Below are 19282 nucleotides of genomic sequence, written 5' to 3'. Positions count from 1 at the left end.
GAGATTTCCTTTATCTCCACAGCCTCTTCAACACTTGTTATTATTTGTTTTGTTGATGATAATAATTCTAACTGGTGTGAAGTGATATCTCATTATGGTTTCTATTTGCATTTCTCTGATGGTTACTGATGTTGAGCATTTTTTCATGTCTATTGGCCATATGTATGTCCTTTTTGGAGAAATGTCTCTTCAGGACCTCTGCTCATTTTTAATTGGATTGTTTGTGTTTTTTGTTGTTGAGTTGTATGAGTTCCTGATATATTTGAATATTAGCCCCTTATTGAAGGTGTTGTTTGCAAAAGCCTTCTCCCATTCAGTTGTTTGCCTCTTGATTTTGACCACGGTTTCTTTAGCTGTGCAGAAGCTTTTCAATTTAATATAGTCCCATTCATTTATTTTACCTTTTACTTCCCTTGCCTTTGAAGTGAAATTCATAAAATCCTCTTTTATGCAAGGTACATAACTTTAATACCTATGTTTTCTTCTATGCAGTTTATTGTTTCAGGTCTTATGTTTAGGTATTTGATCCATTTTGAGTTAATTTTGGTATATGGTGACAGATAGCAGTCTAGTTTCATTCTTTTGCATTTGGCTTGCTAATTCTCCCTGCACCATGTATTGAAGAGGCAGTCTTTTCTTGTACATTTTTCATTTTTTTTTGTCTTCTTTGTCAAAAATTGTCTGTCCATTTTTATGTGGGTTTATTTCTGGGTTCTCAATTCTATTCCTTTTGTCTGTGTGTCTGTTTTTCTGCCAATTCCATACTGTTTTGATTATTGTTGCCATGTAGTACAAGCTAAAGTCAGGGAATGCGATACCTTCAGCATTGTTTGCTTTTTGTTTGTTTGTTTGTTTTGTTTTGTTTAGGGTTGGTTTGGCTATTCGGGGTCTTTTGTGGTTCCATACCAATCTGATGGTTTTTTTTGTTCTATATCTTTAAAAAATGCCATTGGAGATGACATAATGTAAATGGCTGCATAATGTGAGTCTCCTGAAATCTCCCATGGAATTCACAACAAATTGTACAACTATAATTCCACCAAGGGCTCCCTGCACAGAAGACAGGCAAGACTAAGATGTGGAACTGAAATCACCTGGAGATGGGAAAGTTAGGTGAGCGGGGGAGGAGGAAAGCAGGAACTGGTGAGATGCAGGCCATGCGGGCTTAGGACAACATAGACTGGAGCTTGGAGCTCCCAGCTGCCTGAATTCTGGAGCTACTGTAGTCACAAGAGAGGGAAAAGTACAGACTGCAAACATTCACCTTATGGCCCACCGTGCCACCTGAGGGATCAGCATAAAATACAGCTGAACCCAACACTCACGTCAGAGATCCCAGAGCAAATACTGAGGGAAGAAGGGTGAAAATGGCAGTTTAAGCTCTCAATGCCAAGCAGAGGATGGAAGAATTAGGCACAGAGCCTAGCCAACCCCTCCATACCCTGCCCAGAGCTTGTTCCATTCCCACCTGCCCATCACTAGAAGTGAAACAGTAGCAGTGTGAGACCAAAAGAACAGAGTATTTTCAGTTCTGAAAACTGCAGCCTGCACAGATGGACTTGCAATACCATTAGTTCAGGAGAAGGGGAGGGAGGCTTTGGTGCAGGACTAGGTGTGCTGGAGGTCACTGCCATTTCCCACAACCACTTCTCACACTCCAACCTGCCCCCTCCCCCACATAGCTGGGTGGCCCACTGCAGGGATAAACAGAGCCACTGAAATACATAGGTCCTGAATCTGGTGCAGGAGGAGCTTCAGAGCCTCATAAACTTTCCACATCGCCCAACGGAGGTGAAGCCCTGAGACCCAGGCAGCCTGCTCAAAGAAAAGAAACACGGCTTCCAGGGAATTCCCCCAATTTGTGAGAAGCTGGAACACTGCAGATAATATATGACACTACAGCATGAGAAATAATAAAAGACTGCAGTTGGAAATAAATAAAGCATTCTAACAAAACATACTGGAAAGCAGAGGAAAGACTTCTTCCTACCCAACTGTTGTAGAACCCACTCCTGTAGATGCTTAGGAAGAGAAATATTAATTAACGAATTGCCATGAATAACCAATGTAACAAGGCAGCTCAGACAGAAAATGAAAAGTCTCCAGAAAATGAATTTAAAGATATGGAAATATGTCACTTAAATGACAGAGAATTCAGGATTGTAGCTCTGAAAAAACTCAATGAGATGAGAGAAAACACAGACTGGAAGTTTAAGGAACTCAGAAACACAATGAAATAACAAAATGAACATTTTAACAACGAGATTTAAATTTTAAAACAGAATGAAATAGAATTTCTGGAGATTAAAAACTCAGTAAAAGAAATGAAGAAAGCAATAGCAGGCTTAGATAATAGAGCTGAGCAGATGAAGGAAAGAATCAATGACATCGAAAATAGAAATCTGGAAATAACTCAGATGGAAGAAGAGAGAGACTTGAGAGTTAAAAGAAATGAAAGAACTCTACAAGATATTTTTGACTCCATCAGAAAGAAAAATATAAGGATAGGAGGCATACAAGAAAAAGAAAGGGAGAAGAGAATGGAGAGTACATTCAAACAAAGAATTGAAGACAACTTCCCAAACCTATGGAGACAACTGGATCCTCAAATCCAAGAAACAAATAGAACACCTAATTACCTCAACTCCAATAGTCCTTCTCCATAGCACCTTTTATTGAAGCTGAAAAAAAATAATGACAAAAAAGTCTCCTCAAGGCAGCAAGACAAAAGAAGATGGGAACTGACAAAGGAAAGCCCATTGGATTATCATCAGATTTTCAGCAGAAACTCTAGAAACCACGAGGGATTGAAAGCAAATTTTCAAACTATGGAAAGAGAAAAATTATGAGGCAAAAATAATATATACAGCAAAGATATCCTTTAGATATGAAGGAGGAAAAAAGACCTTTCGAGACATACAGAAGTGGAAGAAATTTTCTAACACACGACCTGCATTACAAGAAATACTGAAGAAGCTGTTCCACCAGATACAAACAAGCAAAAGAATAGAAACCATGAGTAGTATAATGAACAGACAAACACGCAGGAAATGACAACCCATACACCAAATAAGACACTATACCCTTAAACATAACTGTTGTGCAGGGTGGCCTGCGGGGCCTCAGCTTCCACTCCCCCCATAAGAACGCAGGATGTGGCTAAGCCAAAAAGGACCATCCACGAAGCCATAGATAGGGGAGTCATACCACTATAGTCTCACTGGAGGCTGGATTCACATGATGTGTGACCTGCTGTCCACTTTTGTGCCAACCAACCGACTCCCCTCTACTTTACTGACTCTCCACTGTCTAGCGCAGCCGAGGCAGTTATACCAGCAGCCAATTGGCTAACCAGTCACAGCTGATGACCATCTACTACCCAAGTCAGTACCCCTCCACGTGAGGCCGAGAGCATAGAAACTGCTTTGTGGGACTCTATCCCCACAATAACAAACATGATAAAAAGAAATAAAAAAACAAAAACACTGAAAGAGAACGAGGAGAGATGTCATGAAAATGGTGGTGGCATGAGGTGAGCCTCTGGAAATCTCCCCTGGAATTTACAACAAATTAAACAGCTATAATTTCACCAAGCACTACCTGCACAGCACACAGGCAAGACAAAGAGGCTCATTACTGAATTCACCTAAAGGTGGGTAAATTGCGCAAGCAGGGGAGGAGGGAAGGGAGAAGTGCAGAGATGGAGCCCCGTGGGCACAGGACACAAACCTAGCTTAGTACTCCCAACTTGCTGTATCCCGGAACTGCCACAGCTGCGGGAGAGGGAAGAACTCGGACTGCTAAGGCTGCGTTTAACACAAGGGTGAGGGGACAGCATATAACACGGCCGAAACAAACGCTCATGGCAGAGACCTCAGAGCAAAAACTGAGGGAAAAAGCCTGAAAACGGTGGTTTAAGACCTCACTGCGGAGCCAAGAACAGAAACCTTAGGCACTGAGATTAGCCAACCCCTCCCTACCATCCCAGAGCTTGCCCCACCTTCACCTGGCCAGTATTAGAAGCAGAACAGTAGCAGTGTCAGATCACAAGAAGAGAATATTTGCATTCTGAGAACTGTGGTCCACAGAAACAGATTTGCAGCACAACTGGTTCCGGCAAAGGGGAGGGAGCTGTGGAGACAGGAGTGGCTGTGGTGGTGGTTACTGCCATTGCTCTGGGCCACCTCTAACAACTCACCCCGCCCCTGTCCCCACCTATCTTGGCGGATGCCTGCAGGAGTAAACAGAACTGCTGAAACACACGGGCTCTGAATCTGGTGCAGGAAGAGCTTGGAAACTTCAAAAGCTCTCCACACCCACACAGGGATGTGGCCCCCTATGACCAAGGTGAACTGTTAATAGAGTAGAAGACTGCCTTCCAGGTAATCCCACCATTGTGTGAGAAGCTGGAGTAGTTCAGAGAAAACACAACACTACAGTGTGAGAGAGAAAAAAGGGCTACATTCAGAGAGAAAATAAAACATTCTACGAACAAGTACTGGAAAACAAAACATAGATCTCTTCCTATCAACTTGTTGCAGAACCCACTCCTGTTGATGTCTAGGAAGAGAAATAATAAATCAGTAATTGCCATGAATAACCAAGGCAACAAGACAGCTCAGAAAGAAATTGAAAAGTATCCAGAAAAGGAACTAAAAGATATGGAAATATATGACTTAAATGACAGAGAATTCAAGATTGCAGTTCTGAAAAAAACTCAACGAGATACAAGACAACACAGAAAGTCAGTTTAATGAACCCAGAAACACAATCAAAGAACAACATGAGCATTTTACGAAAGAGACTGAAATGTTTAAAAAGAACCAAATAGACTTTCTGGAGATTAAGAACTCAATAGAAGAAATGCAGAATGAAATAACCAGCTTAGGTAGTAGAGTTGACCAGATGGAGGAAAGAATAAGTGACATCGAAGATAGAAACCTGGAAATGACACGGAAAGAAGAAGAAAAAGACTTGAGACTTAAAAGAAATGAGAGAACTCTACAAGAACTTTCTGACTCCATCAGAAAGAGCAATACAAGAAAAATGGGCATACCAGAAGGAGAAGAAAGAGAGAAGGAAACAGAGAGTATATTCAAACAAATAGTTGATGAGAACTTCCCAAACTTGTGGAAAGAACTGGATCCTTGAATCCAAGTAGCAAATACAACACCTAATTACCTCAACCCCAACAGGCCTTCTCCAAGGCACATTGTATTGAAGCTGTCTAAAATCAACGACAAAGAAAGAATCCTCAAGGCAGCCAGGGAAAAGAAGACGGTAACCTACAAAGGAAAGCCCATTAGATTACAATCAGATTTCTCAGCAGAAACTCTACAAGCCAGGAGGAAGTGGAACCAAATATTCATACTATTGAAAGAGAGAAATTATGAGCCAAAAATAATATATCCAGCAAAGATATCCTTTAGATGTGAAGGAGGAATAAAGACCTTTACAGACATAGAGAAGCTCAGGGAATTTTCTAATACACGACCTGCACTACAAGAAGAGGCTATTTGACCACCATCAACAGGGACAATTTGTGGCAATCAAAACATAAAAAGGGGGAGAGTAAAGGCCTGAATCAGAATATGGATATGGAGAAAGTAAGCATGCCGAAGAAACGGAATACTCTAAATATCAAACTTTCTTTTATATAAACTTAACGGTAACCACTTAAAAAAATTCAGAACTGAAATACATACTGTAATAAAAGAAGAAACAGAGGGAAACATCATAGAATACCACCACACAGAAATAATAGACAACAACAAAAAAGGCAAAGAAACAATGGAGACAAAATCTTCCCAGAAAACAAAAGATAGAGTGATAGAAAATCCTCACATGTCAATAATCACCCTAAATGTAAATGGACTGAACTCACTAATAAAAAGGCACAGAGTAACAGATTGGATCAAGAAACTAAATCCAACCATATGCTGTCTCCAAGAGACACATCTCAGCTACAAGTACAAGCATAGACTCAAAGTGAAAGGGTGGAAATTAACACTCCAAGCAAATGGTATCCAGATAAAATCAGGTGTAGCTATAATGATATCAGATGAAACAGACTTCAGGGTGACAAAGGTAACAAGAGACAAAGACGGACATTTCATAATGGTAAAGGGGACTATACAACAAGAAGACATAACAGTCATCGATATTTATACCCCCAATCAGGGAGCTCTGAAATATACCAAGCAACTACTAACAGAACTAAAGGGAGAAATTGACCAAACACAATTATGCTAGGGGACCTAAATACCTCATTGACAGCTATGAATAGATAATCCAAACAGAAAATAAGTAAAGATCTTTTGTTGTTTTTGTTTATATACTACATATCAGTGAAATCATGTGGTTCTCTGCTTTTTCTGTCTGATTTATTTTGCTGAGCATTATAATCTCAAGATCAAGGCAAACAAATGAGAAACAAAAATTCATAGACACAGAAATTAGTTCAGTGGTTACCAGAGGGGAAGGGGGAAGGGGGCGGTGGTAACGAGGGTAAAAGGGATCAAATATCTGGTGATGGAATGAGAACTGACTCTGGGTGGTGAATACACAATGTGATTTATAGATGATGTAATACAGAATTGTACACCTGAAATCTATGTAACTTTACTAACAATTGTCACCCCAATAAAATTTAATTAAAAAAATTAATGTGACATACAATTAGTTCTTTGAAAATATTAATAAAATTGACAAACCCCTCGCTAGACTCACTGAGATAAAAAGAGAAAAGACAGAAATAAACAAAGTGAGACGTGAAAGGCGGGAACTTATCAAGGATACCACGGAAATACAAAGGATCACCCATGAATACTATGAAGGAGTATTTGCCACCAAATTAAATAAACTAAAAGAAATGGGCAAGTTCTTACAAACATATAGCCTTCCTATGCTGAATCAAGAAGAACTGGAAAATCTAGATAGACTGATCACTTTTAAGGAAATTGAATCAGTCATTTGAAACCTTCCCAAAAGCAAAATTGCAGGAGCAGGTGGCTTCATTAGTGAATTCTTCCAAACACTCAAAGAGGATCTAATACCAATCCTACTCGAACTCATCCAAAAAAACTGAGGAAGAGACAAAATACTCTAACTCATTTTATGAGGCCAACATTATCCTGATACCAAAACCTGGTAAGGATAACACACAAAAAAGAAAATTACAGACCAATATCTCTGAGAAATACAGATGCAAAAATCCTAAACATAATTCTAGCAAATGTAATGCAACAATGCATTAAAAAGATTATACATCACCACCAAGTGGGGTTCATCCCAGGGGAACAAGGATGGTTTAACATATACAAATTGATCAATTTGATACACCACATAAACAAAATAAAGCACAAAATCATATGATTATATCAATACATGTGGAAAAAGTGTTTGACAAGATACAACATCCATTTATGATTAAAACAATTAATAGATGACGTCATAGGAATGGCGGCAGTGGGGCGCAGTTTCTCAGTTCTCCTCTGGATCTTATTACAAACGGGACCTATAACCCATCAAAGAACTCTTTGCTCATCACACAGAACAGCTAAGAGACTCGTGAAAGGATTACTTGAAAGTGCGCTAATTGGGAGAGCAGGGGAAGGAAGGACGGGAGCAGAGTGAAAACGCGCAGGCCGGTGGTGGAATCCAGGCCGGCGGCGGCGAGGAAATCCCGGCTGCAGTGGTGACGGCAGAGGCGAAAACCGCGGTGGCACCCGCAGTTCCGGGCACGCACGGGATTCCAGGGCGGAACGGAGAGCACAGAGACCAGGAGGTGGGCTCTTTCCCTACGTCCCACAGCTGATTTCTCCCGCCGGGAGGGCGGCTAGTGGGCCCTAGGGCAGACAAAGAACACAGACTCCATACCTGGGCCCCTTCCCCCTTCCAATCCTACCCCCGCCCTTCCAGAGACTTAAACTGGAACCTGAACTGAGGAGTAGTGTCAGATTACAGACGAGCCGTAGTAGTGCTCGGTCTCTGGGAAGACTGACAGGCAGCCCTGACCCAGGGAAGAGGCTGGGAAAAGTGTGATTTTGGCTGGGCTAGGAGAGAAGAGACTCCTCCACCCCCAGCCACCACCTTTTCTGGCCTGCGGGAAGAGTGTGACGCGCGGCTGGGCTGGGAGAGAGAAGACCCCTCCATCCCCAGCCCACACCCTTTCTGGTCTGCCTAGGGCGGGGCAAGTGCAACTGCCGAGACATTCCCAGGGATCAGCAGTAAGCAGCAGACGCAGCTCTGGGCTTTTAGCAGCTCGGAAATCTCCTGCCCGTACTCCCCCATACACACACACACACACACACACACACACACACACACACAGACACACGGAAGAAGTGCCCTAAGACTCAGGAGTACTGGACATGGGGCTGGTGGTGCTACTCTCAGTGTGCATATGTGAAGGCAAGGGCAGAAATTTATTTTTGCACATTTTTTTTATTAATTTATTTTTAATTTATTGGGGTGACAATTGTTAGTAAAATTACATAGATTTCAGGTGTGCAATTCTGTATCACATCATCCATAAATCACACTGTGTGTTCACCACCCAGAGTCAGCTCCCCTTCCATCACCATACATTTGATCCCCCTCATCCTCATCCCCCACCCCCCCAACCCCTTTACCTTCTGGTAACCACCAAATTACGTTCCCCAGATTAATTTTCAAGCCCGTGGCCATCCTATGGTCACCGATTGCCCTCCAATCCCCTCACCCTCCCCCCCACCCCCCACCCCTCCCGCCCATCTAGCAACCCTCAGTTTTTCCTCATTGTCTCCCAAACTGTTTCTGATTCGTTCATTCACTTATTCTTTTCTTTAGAATCCGCAAATAAGTGAGATCATATGGTACTTATCTTTCTCTGTCTGACTTATTTCACTTAACATAATGTTCTCTAGATCCATCCATGTTGTTGCAAATGGTAAGATTTCTTTCTTCTTTATGGCTGCATAATACTCCATTGTATAAATGTACCACAGTTTCTTAATCCAGTCATCTACCGATGGGCATTTTGGTTGTTTCCCTGTCTTAGCTATTGTGTATAGTGCTGCAATAAACATAGGAGTGCATAAAGATTTTTGAATTGAAGTTTTGGATTTCTCCGGATAGATACCTAGGAGTGGAATTACTGGATCATAAGGTAGTTCCATTTTCAGATTTTTGAGATACCTCCATACTGTTTTCCATAGCGGCTGCACCAGTCTGCAATCCCACCAACAGTGCACAAGGGTTCCCTTTTCTCCATATCCGCGCCAGCACTTGTTGTTTGTTGATTTATTGATGATAGCCATTTTGACTGGGGTGAGGTGGTATCTCATTGTGGTTTTTATTTGCATTTCTCTGATGGTTAGTGAGGTTGAGCATTTCTTCATATGTCTGTTTGCCATCTGTATGTCCTTTTTAGAAAAATGTCTCTTCAAGTCCTCTGCCCATTTTTTAATTGGATCGTTTGTTTTTTTGGAGTTGAGTTGAGTGAGTTTTCCATAGATTTGTATTATTAATCCCTTATCATATATATCATTGGCAAATATCTTTTCCCATTCAGTAGGATCCCTTCTAGTTTTATTGATGGTTTCCTTTGCTGTGAAAAAACTTTTTAGTTTGATATAATCCCACATGTTTATTTTTTCTCTTAGTTCCCTCGAGCGAGGGTATATATCAGTAAAAATCTTACTCCGGGTAATGTCTGTGAAGTTTCTTCCTATATTTTCTTCTAGGTATTTTATGGTTTCAGATCTTACATTTAAGTCTTTAAGCCACTTTGAATTTATTTTTTTATATGGTGTAAGGAGGTGGTTGGTCCAACTTCATTTTTTTGCATGTGTCTGTCCAGGTTTCCCAACACCATTTATTGAATAGACTGTCATTACTCCATCGTACATTCTTGCTTCCATTGTCGTAGATTAAATGGCCATATAGGCGTGGATTTATTTCTGGACTCTCTATTCTGTTCCATTGATCTATGTGTCTGTTTTTATGCCAGTACAATGCTGTTTTGATTACTGTAGCCTTGTAGTATAATTTGAAGTCAGGTATTGTTATACCTCCCACTTTGTTCTTATTTCTCAAGATTGCCTTTGCTATTCGGGGTCTTTTATGGTCCCATATAAATTTTAGGATTATATGTTCTATTTCTGTGAAAAACGATGTTGGCAGTTTGATAGGAATTGCATTGAATATGTATATTGCCTTAGGCAGTATGGACATTTTAACTATATTAATTCTTCCTATCCATGAACATGATATGTGTTTCCATCTATTTATATCTTCCTTCATTCCTTTCTTCAGTGTCTTATAATTTTCTGAGTACAGATCTTTTACTTCTTTGGTTAAATTTATTCCCAGGTATTTTATAGTCTTTGGAGCGATTGTTAATGGGATTGTTTTTTTAATTTCTCCTTCTGATGTTTTATTATTGGTATATACAAATGCAACTGATTTCTGAATATTAATTTTGTATCCTGCTACTTTACTAAATTCATCTATCAGCTCTAATAGCTTCTTGGTGGAGTCTTTAGTGTTCTCTATATATAGTATCATATCATCTGCATACAATGATAACTTTACTTCCTCCTTACCAATTTGGATGCCTTTTATTTCTTTTTCTTGTCTGATTGCTGTGGCAAGAACTTCCAGAACTATGTTGAATAGAAGCGGAGATAGTGGGCATCCTTGCCTTGTTCCTGATCTTAGGGGGAATGGTTTTAGCTTTTCCCCATTGAGTATGATGTTAGCTGTGGGTTTGTCATATATGGCCTTTATTATGTTGAGATAAGATCCCTCTATTCCCACTTTCTTAAGGGTTTTTATCATAAATGGCTGTTGGATTTTATCAAATGCTTTTTCTGCATCTATTGATATGATCATGTGATTTTTATTTTTCATTTTGTTAATGTGGTGTATCACATTAATAGATTTGCGGATGTTGAACCACCCCTGCATACCAGGGATGAATCCCACTTGATCGTGGTGAATGATCTTTTTAATGTATTGCTGAATTATGTTTGCTAATATTTTGTTGAGGATTTTTGCATCTATGTTCATTAAAGATTTCGGCCTGTAGTTTTCTTTTTTTGTGGTGTCTTTGTCTGATTTTGGGATCAGGGTGATAGTGGCTTCATAAAAAGTGTTTGGGAGTCTTCCCGCCTTCTGGATTTTTTGGAAGAGCTTGAGGAGAATTGGTGATAATTCTTTTTTTGAACGCTTTGTAAAATTCACCTGTAAAGCCATCTGGTCCAGGGCTTTTGTTTGTTGGGAGACTGTTGATTACTGATTCAATTTCCGTGGTGGTAATCAGTCTATTCAGGTTTTCTGTTTCTTCTTGAGTTAGCCTTGGAAGGTTGTACGCCTCTAGAAAATTGTCCATTTCTTCCAAATTGTCAAATTTGTTGGCATATAGTTGCTCATAGTAACTTCTTAAAACTCTTTGTATTTCTGCAGTGTCCGTTGTCACTTCTCCTCTTTCATTTCTGATTTTATTAATTTGGGTCCTCTCTCTCTTTTTTTTAATGAGTCTGGCTAAAGGTTTGTCAATTTTGTTTATCTTCTCTAACAACCAACTCTTGGATTCATTGATCTTTTGTATTGTTTTTCTGGTTTCTATTTCATTTATTTCTGCTCTGATCTTTATTATCTCCTTCCTTGTGTTCCCTTTGGGCTTATTTTGCTGTTCTTTTTCCAAATCCCTTAAATGTGAAGATAAACTGTTGATTAGTGATGTTTCTTGTTTCATTAGGTAGGCCTGCAAAGCTATGAATTTCCCTCTTAGGACTGCTTTCGCGGCATCCCATAGATTTTGGGTCATCGTGTTTTCATTTTCGTTTTTCTCGAGATGTCTTTTGATTTCTTCCTTGATCTCCTGCTTGACCCATTCATTATTTAGTAATAAGTTATTCAGCCTCCATGAATTGGTTTGTCTTCCAGTATTTTTCCTGTAGTTCATTTCTAATTTTATAGCACTATGATCAGAGAAGACAATTGGTATGATTTCAATATTCTTAAATTTATCAAGACTAGTTTTGTGGCCTAACATGTGGTCTATCTTGGAAAATGTTCCATGTGCGCTTGAGAAAAACGTGTATTTTGCAGCATTGGGGTGAAATGTTCTGAAAATATCGATTAAATCCAAGTGGTCCAATGTATCATTTAAGGCTGTTGTTTCCATATTGATTTTCTGTCTGGAAGACCTGTCCCTTGTGGTCAGAGGTGTGTTGAAGTCCCCGACTATAATAGTGTTACTGTTGATCTCTGCCTTTATGTCAGTCAGTACCTGTTTTATATATTTAGGTGCTCCTATGTTGGGTGCATAGATGTTTACTAGGGTTATGTCCTCTTGTCGGATCGATCCCTTTATTATTATATAGTGCCCATCTTTATCTTTTAGTATGTTCTTCATTTTAAAGTCTATTTTGTCAGATATAAGTATTGCAACTCCAGCTTTTTTCTCGTTTCCATTTGCATGAAATATCTTACTCCAACCCTTCACTTTCAGCCTGTGTGTGTCTTTTGTTCTGAGGTGAGTCTCTTGTATACATACAAGGGTCTTGCTGTCTTATCCAGTCAGCCACCCTATGTCTCTTGATTGGAGCATTTAATCCATTTACATTTAAAGTGATTATTGATAGGTACATAGATATTGCCATTTTTAAATTTGTAGTTAGGTTGTTTTGATCTTTCTTCTATTTACAGAAGTCCTTTTAGTATTTCTTGCAATGCTGGCTTGGTGGTGATAAATTCCTTTAGCTTATTTTTATCTGGAAAGCTCTTTATCTCTCCATCAACTTTAAATGATAGCCTTGCTGGATAAAGCAATCTAGGTTGTAGGCCTTTGTTTTCCATCACTTTAAGTATCTCCTGCCACTCCCTCCTGGCCTTCAACGTTTCTGTAGAAAAATCATTTGATAGTCTTATGGGAGTTCCCTGGTATGTAACCCTCCGTCTTTCTCTTGCTGCTTTTAGGATTCTCTCTTTGTCTTTAAGCTTTGCCATTTTAACTATAATGTGTCTTAGTGTGGACCTGTTTGGGTTAATCCTGTTTGGAACTCTCTGCACTTCCTGGACTTGTATGTTGGTTTCCTTCATCAGGTTGGGGAAGTTTTCAGACATTATTACTTCAAATATGTTCTCAATCCGTTGCTTGCTCTCTTCACCTTCTGGTATTCCTATGATGCGCATGTTGTTGCGCTTGATGTTATCCCAGAGGTCTCTTAGGCCATCCTCATTGTTTTGTATTCTTTTTTCTTTCTGTTGTTCCCTTTGGGTGATCTCTGCTACCTTGTCTTCTAAGTCGCTGATTCGATCCTCTGCTTCATCTAGCCTGCTGGTAATTCCTTCAAGTGAGTTCTTAATTTCGGTAATTGTGTTCTTTAGTTCCAACTGGTTTTTCGTTATGATTTCTACATCCTTCTTTATGTTTTCTCTAAGCTCGTTTGTTATGATTTCTACATCCTTCTTTATGTCTTCTCTAAGCTCCTTAAACATTCTTATCACCAGTGTTCTGAACTCTGTCTCTGAGAGGTTGGTTACGTCTGCTTCATTTGGTTCCAGTTGTGGAGGCTTCTTCTGTTCTTTTATTTGGGACGTGTATCTTTGTTTCCCCATTCTGGCTGACTGTGTTTATTTTGATATATTAGGTAGATCCCCTAGCGTTCTTAGTTCTTGCTAGGTTATCTTATGTAGTATGTGTCCTTTATATTTGACTCGCACCACGTCGTCCTCCTCTGCGTGTGCTCCAAAGGTGAGTCTTGTGTTGTGTACACTGTCCCGTTCAAGAAGATCTTTAAGTTCTTCCCGCTAGTGAGCAGGTGGGGTCAACTCCTGGGCTGACCCGCCTTGAGACTTGGCTCTGCCCCCTGCAGGGCACTCTGCTGCGTGATGGTTGACCACCCCAATGTGATTTGGCCTCTATGGGCTCCAGAGCCTGCAGAGAACCCCCTCTAGGTGTGTGACCTGCAGGTCAAACCCGGCTGCACTCCGATTTGGTCTGGAGTTGGCCCCCGGATATGCCGAGTCCCGTGCCACTCAAGCTGGGCCCCGGCAGGGAAGTCCCAGAACAAGGCAAATCACCAAGCATAGCAGCAACGGCAACAGCAAAGAAAAAAAAAATCAAGTACATTCACATGCAAAAAAAAAAAAAAAAAAAACAGCCGATAACCCCCGCTCGACACAGGCAAAGATATCAAAGATACAAGACAAAGCAAAACAAAGCAAAACAAAAAGCAGCGACCGTCTCGGCCTGAGCCCACCAACCAATGACCAGGTTGTCCTCTGCTGTACCAAAGAGCCCCCTGCTTATTGCGCAGGCAGAGCTGGTCACCTGGTGCCCAGAGAGACTTTGGGACTGCAGACTTAAATGCGTGGGCCTGAGGGGTCTGGATGATAGTCTCCACAAAGTCAGTGCAGCTTCTGCCCTTGTCCGCACGTATGCACACCGAGAGTAGCACCACCAGCCCTTTGTCCAGAGCTCCAGAGTCCTAGGGCACTTCTTCCGTGTGTGTGTGTATGGGTGCGGGCGGGAGATTTCTGATCTGCTGACCATGCCTCACAAGCTCTGCCTGCACGTCCTTTAGCTCCCAGCTGCAGCGGTTTCCAGGAGCTAGCAGTGCCCCAGCCAGTAATTATCCTCGCAGGCTCCCCAATACTGCGGGGGCTTAAAAAAACATTTTTTTGATCTCATCTTGTGTGTTAGAGGAGATCAGGTCCTTGTATCATCACAAGAAGGCATTACAGGATGTAGGAACAATGCATAATGAACGAAGGCAAGCAGGCCAAGGATTTACTAAAAGAAAGAAAATATATTCCCAAAATGCAGGAGTGCACAAGACCACCAGGAGAGCGACTACCCCAATAAATTTTGAAAAAATTAAAAAAATAATTAAAAAAAAGAAATGTCTATCCATTCTCCATTGTGTTGCCTTTATGCCTTTGCCAAACGTCAGTTGACTATATTTGCATTCATTTTAAATTGATTCTGTCTTCTAAGGTATACATTCTTAAGTATTAATTTTATAATTATTCTCTGAATATCAGAAAGGAAAAAAGGATTTTTTATTATTATTATGTCTTCCCATCCAGGAATGTGGTATATTTGTTTAAAAATTTTCAGACTTTGTGCCCTTAAGTAAGCTATTATAGTTTACTTTATGAGGTGATCTATTTTTTGCATTAAATTTAATTTGTGGTGCTGTTAGGTTTTATCATTACTGTGAATGAGCTGTTTTTCCATGTCTGTTTTCAACTGATTTTTATGAATATGAAGAAAAGTAAACTATTCTATATTTTGATTTTATTACCTAGCAAGTTACTCAACTTTCATATTTTTTTCACTCTTTGGCGTTCTCCAGTTGAAAAAAAGAAAGTTAACTGAAAATAAACATAATTATCTCTTCTAATTCAATATTTATATAGAATATTTAATTATTGAATTAATAAGATCTTCCAAATTAATGTTGAATAATAGTTGTTATAGAAGGCACTTCTAATTTGTTCTTCATTTCTAATGGAAGTAACTTCAGAAATTCAACTTTTTGAATAAAGTTTGCTTGTTTGTTTTTTGTTGTGTAAGCTTTATAATTTTAAACATGTTTCTTTTATATGATTTAATGTTTTATTAGACATATAATGGTATTTTATAAAAGACATTTATTTATATTATAATATACTGTTATTGTTAGTGAATTATTTTAATTAAAATTGATCTTTATATTTTTACTTTATCATGGCATATTATTCTTGTGACATATATTTACATTTTATGTTAATATTTGATCATTTTCTTTTGCATCAACATGAATGGGTTAATGTGGAATTCTGTTTTGTTTTTTGCTGTGGAAGTGTGCCAAACCCAACCATAGCCATGGTAACAACAAAGAATATTGGATAAGGTAACAAACATATTTTCTTTAAATCTATCAGAGAATGCCAAATGCAACGATTCCTTAATAAGTTGAATTCCTCAGAGGTCTGGGGCCTTCATATTTGAGCAAAGAATAGAGACTTCTCTCAGACAATCAGATAAAAGTCTAGATTGAATATAGCTCTTGGAGGTTCAAGGGTATGCAAAACTAGTAAGTGTGCCATATATAAAAAGACTTTACAAAGTAGAGGAAAAACAAGAGTTCACAATTGCAATACAGGATGGTATAGTGGATTTGAATTAAAAAAGATTTTCAAACACAAAAGTAAATTGCTCAGCTTAGCAGTCTGACCGTCCTCCACCCCACACTAGACATTTTGCTAAGTAAATTATAGTGAAAGTAAAGCTTAAAATTAAATAAAGCTACTATAGTATTGACAGTTTAGTTATGCTTATATTTCAGGGCTTTTCCAAAGTTGAATCTAAATTTGAGCCAAAACTGAAGTCATGACTAAACACATTATAAGCTCAGATACTGACAAGATCAAACACATCATCCTCTCAGCAGAGGAAGTTGTATGTTGGATTTAAGAGCAATGAGAAAATTTTTAAATTTTATTTAAAACCACAAAGAAACACAATCTAGTTAAAACAGTGGCCTAGAGATTGCTCAGTACAACGTTTTTTTGGAATCCAAATGATTATTTTCTTACTCTAGTCACTTAATAGAGAAAATAAGTTACATTTTCAAGGATATGTGCATATATATATATATATATATATATATATATATATATAATATATATATATATATATATATATTATATATATATATATATATATATATATATATATATATATATTTCATCTAACCTGCTGTTAATTTCTTCAAGTGAGTTATTTATTTCAGTAACTGTGTTCTTTAGTTATAACTGGTTGTTCATTACGATCTCTATCCTTCTTTATATCGTCTCTAAGCTCCTTAAACATTCTTATCATCAGTGTTCTGAACTCTGTCTCTGATAGGTTGGTTACCTCTATTTCATTAGGTTCCAATTCTGTAGGTTTCTTCTGTTCTTTTATTTGGGACATGTTTCTTTATTTCCCCATTCTGGCTGACTCTCTATATTTGCTTCGATGTATTAAGTAGATCCCCTAGGGTTCTTAGTTCTTGCTGGGTTATCTTATGTAGTATGTATGTTTTATATTTGACTTGCACCACTTCCTTCTTCTCCTTTGCATGTGCTCCAAAGTGACTCTTGTGTTGTGTACATTGTCCTGTTAAAGTTGATCTTTAATTGCTTTTTGCTTGTGAGTAGGTGGGGTTGACTCCTAGGCTGACTAGTTGTGAGAATTGGCTATGCCCACAACAGGGTGTTCTGCTGTGTGAGGGTTGACCACGTAAATGAGGTTTGACCTCTATGGGCTCTTGTGCCTGTAGAGAATTCCCTCTGGGTGTGTCACTTGTGGGTCAAACCTGGTAGTACTCTCGTTTGGTATGGAGTTGGCCTCTGGGTGTGTTGACTCTTGTGTTTCTTAAGCTGGGCCCGGGTGTAGGGCAATTTCAGAACAAACAAATCACCAAGCACAACAACAATAACAACAAAGAAAAAATCAAATACATTCACATGTAAAAACAACCAATAACCCACACTCAACACAGGCAAAGATATCAAAGATATAAAAACAAAACAAAACAAAACAAAAAAAGCAGCACCAGTCTTGGCTTAAGCCCACTAAGTAATCTCCAGTTTGTCCTCTGCTGTACAAAAGAGTTCTCTGTGTATAGAGCAGGCAGAGCTAGTCATATGGTGCCCAGAGTGATGTTGGGACTGCAAATTTAGATGAGTGGGGCTGAGGGGTCTGGATGGTAATTTCTACAAAGTCAGTGCAGTTTCTGCCCTTGCCTGCACCTAGGCACACTGAGAGTAGCACCACCAGCCCTGTGCCCAGTTCTCCTGAGTCTTAGGGCACTTCTTCCGTGTGTGTGTGTGTGTGTGTGTGTGTGTGTGTGTGTGTGTGTGGCGGGCGGGAGATTTCTGAGCTGCTGAAAGCCCAGAGCTGCGTCTGCTGCCTACTGCTGATCCCTGGGAGTGCCTCTGCAGTTGTAATTGTCCTGCCCTAGGCAGGCCAGAAAGGGTGTGGGCTGGGGATGGAGGGGTCTTCTCTCTCCCAGCCCAGCCTGTCACACTCTTCTTGCAGGCCAGAAAAGGTGGTGGCTGGGGGTGGAGTAGTCTCTTCTCTCCTAGCTCAGCAAAAATCACACTCTTCCCAGCCTCTTCCCTGGGTCAGAGCTGCAGCTGGTCTTCCCAGAGCCTGAGTACTAAGGCTCCTCTGTAATCTGACAGTACTCTTCTTTTCAGTGGCCAGTTTAAGTCTCTGGAAGGGCGGGGTAGTGTTGGGAGAGTGGGGGGAGGGGCCCAGATATGGAGTTTACATCCTTTGTCCAACCTAAGGCCCAGCTAGAGGTCTTAGCTGAGGTTACTGCTTCAAATGCTGGATATGCTGTCCCCTTGGCGGGAGAGATCAGCTGTGGGATGCAGGGAAAGAGCCCACCTCCTGGCTTTTGTGTTCTCTGTTCAGTCTTGGAATCCCCTGCATCTCTTCAGCCGCGGATGCTGGCTAAGTTGCCGCGGATACTGGCTAAGTTTCCACAGGCGCAGATGCGGGCCGCGTCTCCACAGCTGAAGGTGCAGGCCCTTCTCCACAGCCACAGGTGCAGGCCACATCTCCACAGCGGCAAATGCTGCTGTGTCTCCACTCCGCTCCATTCCCGCTTACCCCGCTCACCCAATTTTCCCACCTTCAAGTTATCCTTGCAGGAGTCTCTTAGCTCTTCTGCGTGATGAGCAGAGAGACCTTTGATGGGTTATAGATGTCCTGTTTGTGATAAGATCCGGAGGAGAACTCAAAAAGTGCGTCCAGCTGCCACCATTCCTGTGACATCATTCCCGATTGATTTCTTGATTTCGCCTCCTGACAGTTTATTAGTGGTGTATACAAATGCAACTGATTTCTAAATATTAATTTTGTATCCTGCCTGTTTACTAAATTCATTTATCAGTTCTAATTGTTTTCTGGTGGGGTCTTTCGTGTTTTCTATATATAGTATCATGTCATCTGCATATAAAGACACTTGCTTCCTTCTTTCCAATTTGGATACCTTTTATTTATTTTTCTTCTGTGATTGCTGTGGCTAGAACTTCCAGAACCATGTTGAATAAAAGTGTGAAAGTGGGAAAACTTATCTTGCTACAGATGGTAAGGGGAAGGGTTTTAGCCTTTCCATGTTGAGTCAGATGTTAGCTATGGGTTTATCATATATGACCTTTATTATGTTGAGATATGAGCCTTCTATTCCCACTTTACTAAGAGTTTTTTTATCATAAATGGCCACTGGATTTTGTCAAATGCTTTTTC

The 19282-nt window shown here is 40.0% G+C and overlaps 1 protein-coding gene across 1 annotated transcript in view; it reads left to right on the top strand.

The window, feature by feature from the left end:
- Positions 1-18708, top strand: part of PRR32 (proline rich 32) — a 98388-nt gene extending 79680 nt beyond the window's left edge. Inside the window, 1 exon segment of the mRNA XM_033127753.1 lies at positions 18446-18708. Within this exon segment, the coding sequence (XP_032983644.1) occupies positions 18446-18708 (263 nt within the window).
- The last annotated feature ends 574 nt before the right edge of the window (positions 18709-19282 follow it).

The sequence above is a fragment of the Rhinolophus ferrumequinum genome, chromosome X, assembly GCF_004115265.2.
Source record: "Rhinolophus ferrumequinum isolate MPI-CBG mRhiFer1 chromosome X, mRhiFer1_v1.p, whole genome shotgun sequence".
NCBI lineage: Eukaryota > Metazoa > Chordata > Mammalia > Chiroptera > Rhinolophidae > Rhinolophus > Rhinolophus ferrumequinum.
Note: the sequence above shows the minus strand (reverse complement) of the source record. Positions and strands in the feature narration are given on the sequence as shown.